General features: G+C 42.6%; 1 protein-coding gene across 1 annotated transcript; it reads left to right on the top strand.

Annotated features, from left to right (window-relative positions):
• Positions 1-6,260: 6,260 nt before the first annotated feature.
• LOC103698477 (protein CANDIDATE G-PROTEIN COUPLED RECEPTOR 7-like) lies at positions 6,261-8,156 on the top strand. The gene has a single exon (XM_008780503.4). It carries the CDS (start codon positions 6,488-6,490, stop codon positions 7,835-7,837), a length of 1,350 nt encoding a protein of 449 aa, XP_008778725.2. The 5' UTR covers positions 6,261-6,487; the 3' UTR covers positions 7,838-8,156.
• The last annotated feature ends 9,614 nt before the right edge of the window (positions 8,157-17,770 follow it).

The following is a 17,770-nucleotide window of genomic DNA, read 5'->3' as shown; positions in this document are numbered from 1 at the left end:
TGAGAAATTTAGTAAACAAAAAGTGCAAAAAGGACCGACTTAATAATAGTAACCATGCCCATTATAGATAAAGCCCTCTACTTCCAACCCTCCATTCAATTCAAGAATTATTGTATCATATCACTACATTTAGATAAGGACAACCTCTTAGCAGATATAGAAATTTCCAAGTATTTCCATGTGCCATTAGACTCCTTAATGTGTAAGAGATTTTATTGCACTGCCTGATAAGAATATTAACTTTTGAGCTAAATTTCACCATAGATTTATCAAAGTTTACTCTCTATCCAGAAATTGCACAATAATTATTTAGAATAGCCGATAAAGTTTTTACATTAGACAGAATGGCCATGGCAAATAATATATAATTATCCACAAATAGAAGATGAGAAATAAATACTCTAGTTCGGCTAGGCTAATACACATATAATGAATTATTCTCTACCACCACTTTCAATAATCTTGATAACACATCTACACAGATAATAAATAAGTAGGGTGATAGCACTACTAGAATTTTATAAATAGCAATAAAAAAATTTGTTGCTAAAAAACAAATTCCGTTGCCTAAAGTAGTTGGTGATGAAAAACATTTCATTGACAGATTTGTAGCCAATGCCCATTGCTAAAAGTCATCGACGATGAAAATTATAATCTCTCATAAAATATTCAACATTTTGGGATGAAAGAAATTTTATTGCTAACACATACATAATTCATGACAAACTAAGTCATCACTAAAGTGAGTAAATGACACTACCTAAATATCTTTTTTGCCATGAAAAGTCAGCTCTAAAGGTCACATGCATTTTTTTTTGCTACGAAAGTAATTTTTTCTATGACAAAAGCACTTTCATCATTAAATATTCTGATGACAAAATTTTCTTCATCACAAAAAGATGGTTATTAACGACAATTCTATTTCGTCGCTCAAAATCAGGTATTAGAAACAAAAAAAAATTTGTGCATAAAAAGATGGTTATTAGGGACAATTCTATTTCAAATTAGGTACTAGAAACAAAATATTTTTGTTACTAATTAGGATTGAAAAAGATTCTTTTTTGAATCTAATCAGATTCATATATGGATATGGGTACATGCTTACAATTTTAAAAATGGGAAAGAATTTCTTTTATATATATATACATTTATACAAAAGATTGAACCTAAGACCTTTTGGTCTATTACCTACTACTCAACCACTATGAAATATAATTTTGTAGCCAAAAATACTATTTAAATAATATTTTATTATAATTTTTTTATTTTGTTGCCTTATAGTACTTATTAGCGACAAATTATGATTGGTAGCAAACTAGTTTGTAGTTGATTGACTATTTTCTTATAGTGGACAACCTTGTCGCATACCAATAGAAGAGTGGAAAGAATCAAAAGGAGTTCCATTGATCAAAATGGCATAGGAGGGTGACTCGATACAATCCTAAATCCAATTAATTCAGGCATCTTGAAAATTTCGCTGCTGAAGAGAAAAGAATAGAAAATCCTACCAAACTCTGTCATATGCTCTCTCTTCATATACAGTTTAATCACCATGTAAGTGCATGTAACTGGAGCTCGTTGTAAATCAAACATAATCTCCTGAGCCATAAGAACATTATTAGAAATACTTAAACTTTTAATACATGCACCTTGTTCTTGATTTATCAATGGATGTAGCAGATGTTGCATCCCATTAGCCATCAATTTAATAAAAGTTTTGTACAGAGTGGTACATAAACTGATTGGGTAATAGTGAAATAGGAGTGATGCATCTGACATCTTAAGGATTAGAGTAATGAAAGTATGCTTTCATGATGCAGGCATCAAAAATGAGGTAAAAAATTATTTCACTACACGATACACATCTATCCGGATGTTTGGCTGGTAGTATTTGAAGAAAAAAAGTGGAAAATGATCCAAACTAGGAGCTTTATCCCTTGACCTAGATCGTAATGTAGGTTCAACCTCAGCATCAGAGATCACTCTAAAAAGCATCTCATTGTCAAACATAGATAAAATAATATTAGGTAGTGGAACACAGAGGGCGTGTCACCAAGCTTGTCTAGGTGAGGCTTGGATGCACAAGCATGCCACTAGCATTAGGCTAGCTAGAAAAATGTGGGTCGAAGAGAAGATAGAGAGTAGCAAGGGTTCAGGTATCTTGACCTTTAAGGATTTTCACCACTATCACACTACCATTTAAAGGAGATAGAACTAGATATGGATGTAGCGTTGGGCTACGATGGAAGAGTGTAACACTAGGCTATGATAGATAATCCATATTATGCTTACTCCTAGGATAAAAGACTAAGGTAAGAGATAAAAATAAAGATAAATTGTTTGGATTGATTATCGAAGGATTCTTTACTAAGTACAATTCCATATATCTATAGTAGTATATAACAACTACACTCAAACACAGTAACTGTTCACTCCAACAGTTGCTTCCTACATTTAGTCTGTGCTCCTGGTAGTTCCGATTGTTGCTGCCAATGATTCTCCCACCATGCACATACACAAACACGAGTATTCTGCAAGTACCAAACTGACATCATATCTTATTAGTCTTTAGTTTATCCTAACGTAGCTTGTGTTGGCTATCTCCCCTCGTTTGACCTATAATATAATTATGTTATTCAAAATTTTGGATCAGTATTGATCGTCTCGATCTTCTACCTGCCATTTGTCATGGCCAATACTTGATCTTTCGACATGCTTATCCATATCATGGCCTAAATCTATCAATTTGTCTTGGATCTCCATCCTTCATATGATTTTTAAGGTCGAACTCTAAATTTATCGAAAGTTACATGATTCTCACCTGTTTTGATTCTATGCGACAGGAAAACTCAATGTGGGGCAGGTTTCTCCTGTCTTGTCTTGCAAGGATTGTTTGATAGCAACTCAGGAGTGAAAAATAGATGAACCTAGAGGCAAAGAATGCTAATGGACATAAAGAACTATCCCTATGTCAGAGACTTAGCTCATAATATCCCTAGCCTACGTCGGCTCTAGTTGCGTTACAGATCCATTGGTCTTCTCTTCTTTTCGTCTAATAATGGATGGCTCGATAAAGTTTTTTCGCTGCTTCGTTAGCAACAGTTTCTTATTCTTTATTCGTCGAATAGGTCTCATCAATCTTCATATTGTGCGTGCACATTCATCCCCTTAACCAAGTCAAAAATAATCTATATGTCACTTGCCTTTGGCTGCCAACTCTATAAATAAGCTGTACATCCCTCTCTTCCATGCTCATCCTCCTTCCTCCTTATTAACCTTATGCCACCCCCAATTTTCTTTTACTTTTCATGGAGGGCAAAGCTGAGTATTAGCTGGGACAACCTATTTTCACCGACTTTTGATTGGTTTGTAGAATTGAAGTACCGTCACAAATTAAGATAATACTACCAATGGCTTGCAATGCCAACTTGGAATACCATCACCAAATGCTCACTGTTTGGTTCAAGGCCGCTAAATCGGGCAAGCCAATATCTTGTCAGCTAGCTTTTAGCTAATCCTATACTCTCATCTTTCTTGGGCTGGCTTAGGCAGTATCAACTGCATTCGCACCTTGTTCGAAGCCCACTGCACCCAATCTACCTCCGCTGCATTTGTTGAAGAAGTGCGGTAGGTAAAACGTCGGATCATCTTGAAGCTTTGATAGGCTAACAAGGGTGAAAGATATTAGCAAGAAAGAAATAAGCGTCTTGAGAGTATCCACTTATTCAGTCTTATACTAATGCTTATGTAATTATATTAGTCAAAAGTGATAAAACAACACGGCCTTTTAACTTTGTGATTTCTTGCATGTCCTCCTCAATGTAATCTTTCAATTAATAGCATTTTTCAACATTCAACTTATCCCTTGGCAGATCAGGTCGATGATCTTCCATGCTTGGTTAAAAGAGCATGATTGAGTCTTTCGAAGCAGAGGTGACTAATGTCAGTTAATGAATACGATTCTAGAGAAGCTTGCGGACTGGCATCCAAAATTCTCTAAGAAGAGTGAAAGAAATTAAACAGTTGTAAAAGGTCTATAAAATAGAATTCATTATAGTGGAGTATTACTATCTTTATCGGTCTACGAGCCGAAACTTTTGTGAAATTTCTAACTAGATAATATATTTAATACTACTATTTTTTTGCTTTTAGACCAAATTCATTACTTTTTTTATGTTCCAGCAATTTTTAGCGTAGCATCAAAATTCATAATATTCATAATTCACATAAAGATCTTTCATCATGCATGGTACCATTTGCTAGGTCGAACATAGAGCTAATCATGAGCTAGACCTCGAACCTAAACTATATTTATTTTTAGTGGGATTGGATCTATTTAAAATTTGATATTTTTTATACCTTAATCTGGCCTACGATCAGCTTTAGTGGAATACAACTCTTGTATTAAATTGCTATCGTGTCATAGTTTACTTACATTGTGTATTTTTTCTTTTACAAATTGCATGTATATATATATTTCTACTTCTATATTATATAATTATGGACATTGACGTGTTGTAGGGGTACAAATAGGTCGGGTCGGATTAGGTCATGAGTGACACCGACCCTACCCAGCTTCTTGTTCAGGTCCTAATGTTGGACCTAGACTCAATCTAATAGAAGATCAGATCGGGTCGGGTCGGGTCCATTACTAAAATTTTTAACCCTACGAGTCATTTGAGTCGGATTGGGTCCATATATAACCCAGTCCTAACCCAAAAAATTCAACTCTCGTTCAAGTTTGGGTCGGATCCAAATGAATCTGAAAGAGTATGATTGTGTATGTGAAGTAGAAAGCAACCTCAATGACTTTCTTTTTGAATATTGAAGGACAAAAAACCACAAACCAGATAAGGTTGACTGCAAAAATAACATGCAGTGCTTATTTAATCAGATTATCTAAGAACAACCTAGATCTTCATACTCAAGCCTTTTCGAGGCTCAATTGCTACTTTGTTGCTACAAAATGTTCATTATTCTTTAATAAGCCTTCAAAATTAAGCATACTACAAATGTTCATTATTCTTTAATAAGCCTTCAAAACTAAGCAACGAAACTGCATGAATTGTTCCATATTTTGAATTGGAGTTATAAACTTGATGGGCGGTAAAATGGATCATCTTACTCCAGCATGGAACTACCCAAACTCTGCCGAGTGAACTGACCTCAGCCAGAGACCGAGCTGACCTCGACCGGAGGAAGCGACCTCGGCCAGAGACCAAGCCGACCTTGCCAAGCGCATGCCACAGCCTCCAAGTCTATCCAACCTCAACCCGAGCCCGAGCCGACCTCAGCCCGAGGCCGAGCCGACCTCAGCCCTGTCAACGTCAATCCTACCATCTCCAAATTCTCATCAAAGATCTCGCGGATCCTCAGGACAAGACAGGAGAAGTATCTCTTAAATCCTCATCGAAGCCCCGCGGATTCTCAAAGCAAATCTGGAATGATGTCTTCCGGATTCTCCGCCGGTGGGATCAGTCTCCGTGATTCCCGCCGCCAGCTGATCACAGTTCAGCCAAAAGCCTACAGGTAATAGCCAAAACCCTCATTCTATAAAAAGGGGTAAGAAAAGGCCCTGGGTAAGTAAGAAAAAGATAATAGAAGCTATAAGAAAGCTATTCTAAACCCCTCCAAAAACACAGCTAACTTAGCCATCGGAGGGCCTTCACCGGAATCTCCAGCCAAGGCTTTGTGCAGGTACCCCGGGGCTCAGAAGGTGGCCCTCTTCCTCCGTCTTGGCCGGTGTCGCCTTGGCTTCTTCCGGCGTGGTCACCTTCAGGCCAGATTTTAAACACAACAAAACTCAAGATGCAAAATACTGCTCACATATAGAATATGCAAATCAATTATAAGGCATAACTTAGAGAACAATACAGATTCGGACTTTTTCGGGCATAAATGGTTTACTGGTTCGGTTCAAGTTAGATCAGGTTATAGGGTTGGAAACTTAAAATTGTTCAAAATTTAAATAGGCCGGGTCGGATGGTAAATTTAGATCCGACCCATAAAGTAGAATAGGTTTAATTTTTGAATCGGATCCGACTCTACGTAGCCTCAAAAAATGAATTAGAATCGGGTCTAAGCAGGTCCGGTCACAAGTCAACCCCAGCCTTAACGCGTTGCGACTAGTCTAAACTAATAAAAAAAAATAAAGAAAGGCGACGGCAAGACCCGGAGACACGAATCAAAAGACGTCTCTCCGGGCGTTCCATCCTTGGCGTTGAAGCAATCAAGCAACCCTGCCCAGAAACGTTGATTTAATATAAAACGGCCCCAGGTGATAGCTCCCCAGTTTTTACCTTGCCTATCCTCTCCTCTCCTCTCCCCAGCCAGAAGCCACGACTATTTGTAATTATCTCCTCCATCTGGACATTCGTCGACCCACCGGAAAAATTCGTCTAGAGAGGAATTGAAAAAAAAAAATCAAGAAAACTTCCCAGCCAGATCGAGAGATCGAGATCTGGGAACCTCGGAGCCGACGGCGGCGATGGCCCTCCTCCGCCTCGTCCTCCTCCTCGCGGTGGCGATCCTGGCCTCCTTCCGGCCGTCGGCTGCGGAGATCCGGGTGACGGAGGTCCGATCCGACGGGCGGACCATCATCCCCTTCGACGAGTTCGGCTTCACCCACAACGGCGTCCTGGAGCTCAACGTCTCCGGGATCTCCTTCTCCGACCCCTCCCCGGCCCTCGACCTCTCCCAGCTCGGCTTCTTCCTCTCCACCCGCGACGCCTGGATCCACGTCCTCCAGCAGCTCCAGGAGCGCGACATCACCTGTCCCCTCGGCTCCTCCCTCGTCAAGCACGTCTACTTCTTGAACCAACTCAATAATCCCAACCCCAACCCCAGCGGCCTCTCCATCCCCCGCTCCACCTTCTTCGGCACCGTCTTCTCCCAGTCCGATCCCGGCCAGTACACCCTCGTCTTTGCCAACTGCCTCCGCGGCCTCCGCGTCTCCATGACCGTCCGCTCCGCCATGTACAACCTCGATCCCCACACCGGCCACCGTGCCTACCTCTCCGCCGGCGCCGCCTCCCTCCCCCTAATCTACTTCCTTCTCTTCCTCGCCTACGCCGCCCTCGCCGCCGCCTGGGTCGCCGTCCTCCTCCGCAAGCGCAGCGCCGTCTTCCGCATCCACTACTTCATGCTCGCGGTCGTCGTCCTCAAGGCCCTCAACCTCCTCTGCGAGGCCGAGGACAAGTCCTACATCGAGCGCACCGGCAGCGCCCACGGCTGGGATGTCCTCTTCTACATCTTCAGCTTCCTCAAGGGCATCTCCCTCTTCACCCTCATCGTCCTCATCGGCACCGGTTGGTCCTTCCTCAAGCCCTACCTCCAGGAGCGCGAAAAGAAGGTCCTCATGGTCGTCATCCCCCTCCAGGTCGTCGCCAACATCGCCCAGGTCGCCATCGACGAGTCCAGCCCCTACGCTCGCGACTGGGTCAACTGGAAGCAGGTCTTCCTTCTCGTCGACGTCGTCTGCTGCTGCGCCGTCCTCTTTCCCATCGTCTGGTCCATCAAGAACCTCCGCGAGGCGGCCCGGACCGACGGCAAGGCCGCTGTCAACCTCATGAAGCTCACCCTGTTCCGCCAGTACTACGTCGTCGTCATCTGCTACATCTACTTCACCCGCGTCGTTGTCTACGCCTTCGTCACCATCACCTCCTACCGCTACCTCTGGACCAGTGTTGTCGCCGGGGAGCTCGCCACCCTCGCCTTCTACATCTTCACCGGTTACAAGTTCAAGCCAGAGGTGCACAACCCCTACTTTGTGATCGACGATGAGGAAGAGGAGGCCGCTGCCGAGGCTCTCAAGCTTGATGATGAGTTTGAGTTGTGATGCAGATGATGGATCAACAAATGGTCTTCCTTTTAACCAAAGGTGATGACCCTGTGTACTATGGCCAGAACAATAGGAGGATAGAGGTGGGATCTAGTATTTCTTTTCATCTTCTCTTTTCATTTCTTTCTTTTTTATTTTTTGGCCTTACTTTTATTGGGATTCTCGAATTGATATCATAAGAAGCTTGGAGCTCTAGTTTATCTTCATACTGTAGCATGTATGTCTAAGTTTACTTATCTACTATGGATTTTAATTGATTCCACTTGTACCTGCATAGCAAGCATACAAGTATATTTTGGTTCATTGCTATGCTCTATGGTTGTGCGTTTGCGCTGTTAGAGAATTCGGCTGTCCTTTTATTGTTTCTTCAAGTTATTGATGAAGAGGGATTTTAATTCTTTCATATGTTGGCTCTCTTTTTAATATATTATTTAATTCTATTTTTCCATTGTGGCTACAAATTTTAGTTGAAATAGCATGACATGGTGCTCAAGATTTTAGCTATGTTATGAGTTGGCCTTGAATCTCATGGAAACATAAGTTATATCATTTTCTTCCTAATCTAATGCATTAGGAGATTAACACTGGTAAATTTGTATGCTTATTTTTATAAGCTTTTGCTAAGTGATGAGATATGCTTCATGTTTCTTTTACATATGAAACTAAATTTGAAAAAATTCAATGGTTTTTCAGCAAAAATCAAAGTTGTGTTTTTTAGCCATTAAAGGTTTATAGGAAGTCATACATTTGGTTTTTTGGATATTTGAACTGTGAAGGAGGGTTTGGAGTGAAAATGTGGAAGAGATATATATGGTTTTCTTTGCAAACAGAGAATTGTTGCTGGGAAATTTAAGGTTGCTGGCGTTTAAAGGAAGATATTATTAAATATTTGATTTGACCCAGTTATTTTTAAGCTGGTTTCATGATTTGTTTAAGCATCAACTTTAGTTGATATTATGCTATGCTCCTTTTAACCTGTGTTTAGAGGGAAAACAAAGGCTGATGGTTGAAGAGATTGTGGTGTGTGATGATGCTATCTATGTAGCGTTGATGGTGGCAAATTTCGGGAATACGAATTTGTTGAAAGAACAGAGAATTGGAAGTTGTAGCTCTCTATAGGTTGGATTGCATGAGAAAATGGTAAAAAAATGAAATTTGTGTTTGATGGTTAGTTCTATTAGGAGGATAGAGTGTATAGCAAAATTCTTTTTTTTTTTTTTTTTTTTTTTTTTTTTTTTTTGCTAAACGAAAGGGGAAGGGGGGGAGGAAGGGACAAGCCCCACCCCCGCGTAGCAGCCCCGACCACTGGGGCCCCCACCCCGCCAGGAGAATGTTCGATGCGGGTAGACCGAGTCGTGTGTTGGGCACTCCGACCTATTTTACTCATACCCTCTCCACCCGTGGGCCGGCTCAGTTTTATCCGACCCGACCCTCCGTGTGAGTACGTCACACCTGGCACCACCCAGGCTACCAGCCGACCAGTAGCGCTTCCAGACCCCGTGTCCAGGCGTGGGGCATCCGGTCCCCGAATTTAATCGACGCCCGCGCGTTTCGAACCTGGAACCACTTGGTTGGAAGCAAACGCCCCGTTCCAACTGGGCTACCAACTTGGTGGTGCAAAATTCATTTTTTACTGCTTAAACTTTCCTAAATTTCGGACTGCTTAAACTTTCCTAAATTTCATTGGAGGGAAATTAGAAGAGAATTAGAACAAAGATCTTGAAAAAGGATACAATTCAAACAAAGATCTTTTCAATATTCTTTCAAGCTATTTTTTCAGGATGAAATTTAGAAGAATGCTAGGGTGCCACGCACTTGCTTCCCATGCTCCTATGCCTTGCCCTGTCAATGATGAATGCCAAGTGAAATCAGCAAGTCTAGTTTTGTTGAAAATTAATCTGAATGCCCTAATTCGTATCTCGTCTCTTAAGAGTTGATCTTAATCCCAAGTTGTAGCACAAGCTTCTTCCTACCGGTTCCATCTAGAGCAATAAATATGCTTTCTTCTCTCTACCTTGCACCTTCGGTTCCTACAATCTGATGGGGACATCAGAGCTCCTCATTTAGATGATGGAGTCAATTGGTTGCTTTTGTTATTGGTCGAGTCAGTTTTGGTTAGTTTGATTTTAGTCAAGTCAATTGGGTTAGCTGTTGGGTCAAGTGATTGGATCAATTGGATCAATGTAAGACCTAATTATAAACGTCAAATTTTGGGTGTGATCAATTGGTTTAATGGTCTAATGTTAGTAAGGTTTAATTTGGTATGTAATCAATTAATTGACTTAGTCAATTAATTGAAAGGTCCAAGTTTGGTTAGTTGTTAATTGTTTGACTTGGTCAATTCATGATGTAAGGCCTATATAAGGGCCACCTCGCTCATGAATTAGGAATTGAATGATTGAATAAAAAATCCTAGCCTTTTTTCTGCTCTTCTTCTTCTTCCTCCTCCTCTTCTCTTCCTCTTGCGTCTCTATAACCTCATCTTCCTGCGTCTCTATAACCTCTTCTTCCTCCTCCTTTTCTTCTTCTTTCTCTTTCTCTCTTCTTCCTGCAGTGGTCCACCATCACAATCCTCCAAGTTCCTTGAGAAGCCAAAACCCAAGATTGACTTCAAGGTGAAAGCAGCTGAATCTAAGGCCAAGGTCTTGGGATCTGCAAGCATGAGAAGTTCAACCTCTGCAATTTTAATCATCCTTGAGCACAGCATCTTCAAGCATTTGGCCAAATGGAGGTGTTCTTGGCAGCAATATGGTGGTTGAGGCATGCATCACATGCCTCAGCATTTGTGTTGGCAGATCTTGCATAGCCATCATGGCACTATGGCAAATCGATTATACTTATGCTCCAAGTGTGTCTCATCCTTGCACTAGATTTTGGATTTATTAGGTGTGAGTCAGAGGAACTTTACAATTAATTCCTTTCTTTTTCCTTTTGAAGATTAGCAAGTTGTAGAGCAAACGTTGGACCTATGGTGGAAATTTTGGTAGAAAGTTTGTTGATGAAGTAGTATCATTGGTTTTTTTTTTTTTTTTTTTGGGGGGGGGGAGGGGTGGGGATTACCCCTTATTAGATATACATGATTCTAAACATGCATGTGTGTACCATGCCCTTTTCTCAAGGACTTAATCTATCCCGTAGACAAGTTGACAACCGCCCTAGACCTTTTTGATAGGGCGGTTGGGGCTGAGGTAATTATGATATGAAATTTCATCTAGAGATGAAAGTCATAGCATTTATGATGTTTATTCACCTAAAGGATCATTGCTTTACTCTACTAATATTTTATGCAAAAATCATGCATGAGGAGTCTATTGGAAACTGTCTATTTGGATGCCAGAATAACATTGTAGGCTATTTATTTATTTTTTTGTGAGAAAGATGAAGAGGAGGAATTTGTATAGAATTTGTGTTTTTGGTGTGAGTTGATTGCAAGGTGCATTCTTGGATCGTGCCTGGATTGAAACCAAAAGATCACCCAAGATATGCTTTTTCTCCTTTTTGCATTACTAATAGAAGTTATGTTTACATGCTTAACTATTGGCAAATTTGTGTATAGGTTTACAAATAGGATTTTTTTTGCGAAAAGAATATTTTCTTTTATAAACTATAGGAAATGTATATAGCATTTACTAGGGTTGGCGAACCGTTCCGAACCGGGACGGTTCTAGTCGTACCAGCTGTTCTATACGGCGGACCGGGAACGGTTTTCCGGCAATGAAATGAAAACCGTTTGTTGGAGGAGAAGGAGAAGGAAGAGGAAAGAGAGGAAAAAGAGAGTGAGTGGGGGAGGGAGAGGGAGAGGGAGAGGAAGGAAGAGAGAGGGAGGTGTAGGCCGGCCGACGAAGGGCCGGCGAGCCGCGCAGAGGACGCTCCTTCGGGCTCCGTGGCCAGACCTTTTGTTGCCCAGATAGACAACCCAAGAGGGGGGGGTGAATTGGGTTTTAAAATAATTTGATAATTAAAACGTTATGTGATGATTAATTAAAAACTATTGCAAGTTATTTAATTAATGCTAAGTGCTGTGAGTGATGTGAGGGAAGAAGAGAGAGACAATCCACACAAACACAAGTTTTATAGTGGTTCGGAGCTAACCCTTGCTCCTACGTCCACTCCCCAAGTCTCACTTGGGAATTCACTATAACCCCCTTGGATTACAGCCGGTTGTTTTGCAAGCTCACAACCAAACTTGTTGTTTTACGAGCTCACAACGAACTCGGTCGGTTTTCCCAGGCTCACCGACTAGAACCAACCCCGATTGTTTTCCGGGCTCACAATCAAACCCTTACACACGTTGGTTTTAACTTGGCTCACCAACCAACCTTAATCCCCTTGATTCAATCCCCCGATTGAACCAAGTAAATACAAGTTATAGAAGAAAGAAAATAGCTTCTCAAAAAGCAGATGAAAACAATATAATCAAAGAGAGTTAGAAGCCCTCAAACGCTTTTAAGCTTGAAGAGAGGAATGGCTTCTTAACTCCGGTCTCCTCTTGAAAGAGTAGTCGACTTGAATGCAGGAGGAGGAGGCTTTAATTGCTGGGAAGATGTAGTTGGAGCAGTAAATGCAGATCTTCCCTTTTTCGTTGAAGAGCACGTTGCAGAGCTTGAAAGCTTGAATGCTTGGAGTGGAATGGTTGTTCTCTGCCTTGCTACAGTCCTCTGTGGCTATTTAAGCCAACCCCCACGGAAACTAGCCGTTACAGTGCTTTTTCTGCCGTTCTGCACACTCTGCGCAGCCTGACAATATGACCGTTGGTGGGTTGGAGTCGACTCGCGCGATCAGGAGTCGACTCGGCTGTAGCGGGAGTCGACTCAAGCTTTTCCGGAGTCGACTCGGCAACTGTTCCAAATTTGAATTAAAGTTGCCGTCACGACTGGGAGTCGACTCGTCTTGACCTGGAGTCGACTCGCCAACTTCTGGAGCTGACCTGGCAATTTTGGAGTCGGCTCATCCACTGAAGTCCGTGGATCCAATTTTGAATTTTGTCCACTCGAGTCGACTCGACTGTCCTGGGAGTCGACTCGAATCTCAGAGCCCGAACTCCCGATCTCTGTCTTTTGGCTCATCCAGTCTTGGAGTCGACTCGAACTTCCTTGGAGTCGACTCGGCTCTCAGTTTCCGAAAGTTGGTCTTCTGCCTTTTGACGTGAAGCTTGTCTTGGAGTCGACTCGAGCTGTCTGGGAGTCGACTCGAATCTCAGAGGCAGTAACATGGTTTTGTCTGTCGATGGTCGCGGAGTCTCGGAGTCGACTCGTATGCGGGAGTCGACTCGAATCTCAGAGTCCAAAAATGCTCTCTGACTTTTTCTTGTGTTCCGCTGAGAGTCGACTCTTGCTTTCTTCTGGAGTCGACCTGCCAACCATCGGAGTCGACTCGCGTTCCACTGGAGTCGACTCGAATCTCAGACCCGAAAACTGCTCTCTGACTTTTCTTTGTGACTCTTGGAGTCGACTCTTACTTCCCTGGAGTCGACTCGTGAACATTGGAGTCGACTCGCGCACTTCAGGAGTCGACTCGTTGACAGGTTCTGAGTTGAAGCTTTCTGTTCTTCTTCTGTTCTCAGTCGGAGTCGACTCGTACTATCTGGAGTCGACTCGAGCTCGTGCCAGTGAACTTGATACGCTTGGAGTCGACTCGTGATACTCGGGAGTCGACTCGAGTCTCAGACATTGGTTCAGCAGACTTCTTAACTTATCCAAAATACTTGAACCAAGTCTAGAGACACTTGGACAGGATTTTCACTGAAACACTCAATTGAATTCATTAGTAATCACAAGATATACTCAAATGCTTTGAGCTCATCAAAATCAAATGGGGTTTTAATCAATCACTCCACAATCTCCCCCTTTTTGATGATGACAAAACTTTGAGTATATGTAAAATGAATTGCTCAATAAATAATGAAATAAAATCCATAAATGAATTCAAATGTCTGATAATTTAATTTATCCAAGTTTGAAAGGAGTGAAACAAAAATTTCGGAGTTAAAGCTCCCCCTTTCATTTGGAATTATATAAGCCTTCATATTATGCAATCAATTGTTTGGCTTATATGTCATTAATGATTTAGTTTGATTAAAATTCAGATTCTCCCCCTCAACATATGCATTCAACTATGTTTTGATTCTCTGAATTTCCTTTTAATGCTTTGAAGTTTTTGAACTGAATTTTTTGTTTTAGAGGGAAAATCTGTCAATTTGTTCTTGAGTAGGATTCAGCTAATCTCCGAATATCCCTTGAATAGATTCTGGAGATTACTCCATTAGGAGCCCCAAAAGAGAGATAATGAGCCTCGAGGTACCGAATCCACTTAGAACAAATTTGTGTGTGTTTTTAAGAGTTTATCTTTTTATTTATTTCCATTGATTTCTTTTACATATTTTTTCATATTTCTCCCCTTTTACACATTTTATACATATTTCTCCCCCTTTTTGTCATCATACAAAAAGGAGGTAATCACACACAATCAATGGCACAATGGCACAACCAATCATCAAATGGCACATAATTGAAGATAAATGTCTACTCATTGTATTGATATGAATGTGAATACATTTGAGATACAATAAGTAAAGCAAAACAAGACAAAACAAAAAACATCTATGGCCTCCTCGAGGATGAGCTCCCCCTCTCGAGGATGCATCTCCTCCTCTGGAGGATGTGGCTCCTCCTCTCAATCGGCTCTGCTCCATGAGGAGGGTGACTGCATCTGTACATGGCCAAGCTGTGTGATAATAGACGTGGTGGCTCTGCTATGTGTAGTGGAGAGCTCTGTCACCGACGCCTGAAGCCCAGTCACCGATGTCTGAAGTGCGTCCAGCTTGTCGATGAGTACATTCGACAAGCGCTCGGCCCCCTCGGTGGTGGTGTGCATGTCACGACCTATCTCCTCTCGCATCTGTCGAGTGGAGCTCGTGACCTCACTCATGCTGTGGAACTGGGCCTGGACCAAACTCCGGACATTGTAGATCTCTTCCCGTACATGAGCCGTCATGTCAGTCACGGCTGTCAAGGAAGGGACCAACTGAGAAGATACGGGTGCAGGAGTGGGAGCAGGCACCGCACCTCGGAGCTCCCGAAGCAGCTCATCCCTCACCTCTCTGACTATCTCCTGTCGCAGCTCCCGGAGCTGCTCAGGATCAATCCGGACCTCCATAGATGGTGTGCCGAGGAGGAAGGTCCGGCGGAGGTGGTAGGAGCAGGAGGAGTGGATGGAAGGTCTGGATGGTCTGGAAGGTCTGGGTAGTCTGAATCGGGCTCAGGACTGGGTGAAGGTCTGGTGGTCTGAGCGGTGAGGGTAGACTTCCTAACCCATACCCCCTCTCTTCCGAAACCCCATCCTGTGCATAGGTCCCCGTACACAAGCGATCAGTCCATCGCAAGCACGAGAGGGTTCCCTCTCAGGAATGGGAATCTCGTACTCCCTAAAGAAGAGTGAAAATCATGCCGTATGGGAGGGTGAGCCTAGGTCTATCTAGGGGCTCACACATATACCTATAGATGAGCTTTGGGAAGTTGATCGGGGTGTCCTGAAGGATATAAGACATAATAGCTAGGTCCCTCTCATTTACAAAATCAAATCTCCCTGTCTTAGGGAAGATGGACCTGGACAGAATACTCAAAGGATTCTCACTTCAATAGGAAGTGAGCTAGCAGATACCTCGTCTAGGGGACTGAGGTGGATGCCCTAAGACGACCGTAAGGGCCTCAACTCTATCCTCAGGGTGTGCGGGAGCCACCCCTACTAATGGAAGGTGGAGGATGTGGGCAATGAGATCCTCCGTGACACGCACAGGGACACCTACTGTGCCCTCGATACCTCCATCTCCCCGATGGACGGTACTATAAAACTCTTGAACAAGGCCAGGGTAGTGGGAAGGTCCAAGTGAGGAAGTACTCTAGGCCCTGGGCTCTAAGCCTATCACCTATGGTGAACCCTTCCCGGGAGAGATAGTCGAAATCGACATACCTCCCGGTGGTGACGGCCTTCCCGGCCAACGGCCTGCGGGAACCGCCCTAGGCGGGGAACGAGCCGGAGGTGGTTGCCTCGCGGGATCGTGCCGCGCCTTGGAGCGCCGCTCGGGACCGGCCTCGGGACGGGACCTCTTCCTAACACGGTCTTACGAGGCATCTTGACCTAAACGGGAAGAAAACCTAGAGGACGGAGAAGGACGACGGAGGAAGACTCGGGACGGACCGGAGAATGACCTAGGAACGGACGAAACCAAGTCCGGCGAAAATCGACGGAAAAGGTTGGAGACGATCGGGGACGACCTAGGAGTCGGCTCTAGGGCTTTTTGAACAGTGGCGGCTTGAAAGAAAAGTGTTTGCGAAACGACAAACCTAGGGTTAAAAAGTCGGATCCCGACTGCGAGTCGACTCCCTGAGTCGCGAGTCGACTCGACCTCGAGTCGACTCCAGAATATGCGCGAGTCGACTCTCCTTATGCGCCTGTAGACTTCGAGTCGACTCCCGACAATGTGCGAGTCGACTCCCCCTCAGCTGCCATCTTTGCGAGTCGACTCCCGCAATGCGCGAGTCGACTCCCCCTTAGGAGCCGGCTCTGAAACTTACTCGAGTCGTCTCTAACCTTGGCACGCACCTAAAAATCATGCTATAATCGTGCCAAATGAGGGAAAATCACCTAATTAAGATCTGATTTGATGATCATTGAAGAAACTCTATTTTAACCACATTGTAATCATCAAAATCAATTAATCTAGTGGAAACCCCACTAGGATGGATCAATCACTCCTAATCCCCTCCTAAGCACACTAAACCTCTCTTCACTTAGGGGTTTTGTAAAAATATCTGCTAATTGATTATCAGTACAAACAAATTGGAGTGTCACATCACCATTCAATACATGATCTCTTATGAAGTGATGTCTTATCTCAATGTGTTTAGTTCTTGAATGTTGAATTGGATTTTTAGTTAGATTTATGGCACTTGTATTATCACAATTAATGGGAATTTTATCTTGTTTAATGCCATAATCTTCTAATTGTTGTTTAATCCATAAGATTTGAGCACAACAACTCCCGGCTGCAACATATTCAGCTTCTGCAGTGGATAATGCAACCGAGTTTTGTTTCTTGCTAAACCATGAGATAGGTTTTCTCCTAGAAATTGACAAGACCCGCTGGTACTTTTTCTATCAAGCTTACATCCAGCGAAGTCTGAATCTGTGTACCCTATTAAGTTTAGGCTAGATTCTTTAGAGTACCATAGCCCTATGTTCTTAGTTCCTATTAAGTATTTAAAAATTCTCTTAACTGCAGCTAGGTGTGATTCTTTAGGATTAGCCTGATATCTAGCACACATGCACACACTAAACATAATATCAGGTCTACTTGCAGTAAGATACAGTAAAGATCCTATCATACCTCTATAAAGTTTTTGATCTACAGATTTACCTGATTCATCTTGGTCTAACTTGCATGATGAGCTCATGGGGGTGCTGATTGACTTGTTTCCCTCCATATCAAACTTCTTGAGCATCTCCTTGATATATTTTGCTTGATTGATGAAGATGCCTCCTTCAGATTGTTTGATTTGAAGCCCGAGGAAGTAGTTCAGCTCTCCCATCATGCTCATCTCAAACTCACTCTGCATCAAATCAGCAAACTCTTCGCAGAGGCGATTGTTAGTAGCACCGAAAATGATATCATCAACATAAATCTGTACTAATAACATATCCTTATTTTTGCTTTTTCAGAAATAATGTTGTGTCTACATTTCCCTAGAGAATTCATGTTCTAATAGGAATTTACTAAGTCCTCTACCATGCTCTAGGTGCTTGTTTTAATCCATAAAGTGCTTTGTTCAGTTTATACACATGATTAGGGTATTGATGATTTTCAAAACCAGGAGGTTGTTCTACATACACTCCTCATTAATATACCCATTTAAAAATGCACTTTTTACATCC

Source organism: Phoenix dactylifera, unplaced genomic scaffold (assembly GCF_009389715.1).
Source record: "Phoenix dactylifera cultivar Barhee BC4 unplaced genomic scaffold, palm_55x_up_171113_PBpolish2nd_filt_p 002023F, whole genome shotgun sequence".
NCBI classification, from domain to species: Eukaryota; Viridiplantae; Streptophyta; class Magnoliopsida; order Arecales; family Arecaceae; genus Phoenix; species Phoenix dactylifera.
Note: the sequence above shows the minus strand (reverse complement) of the source record. Positions and strands in the feature narration are given on the sequence as shown.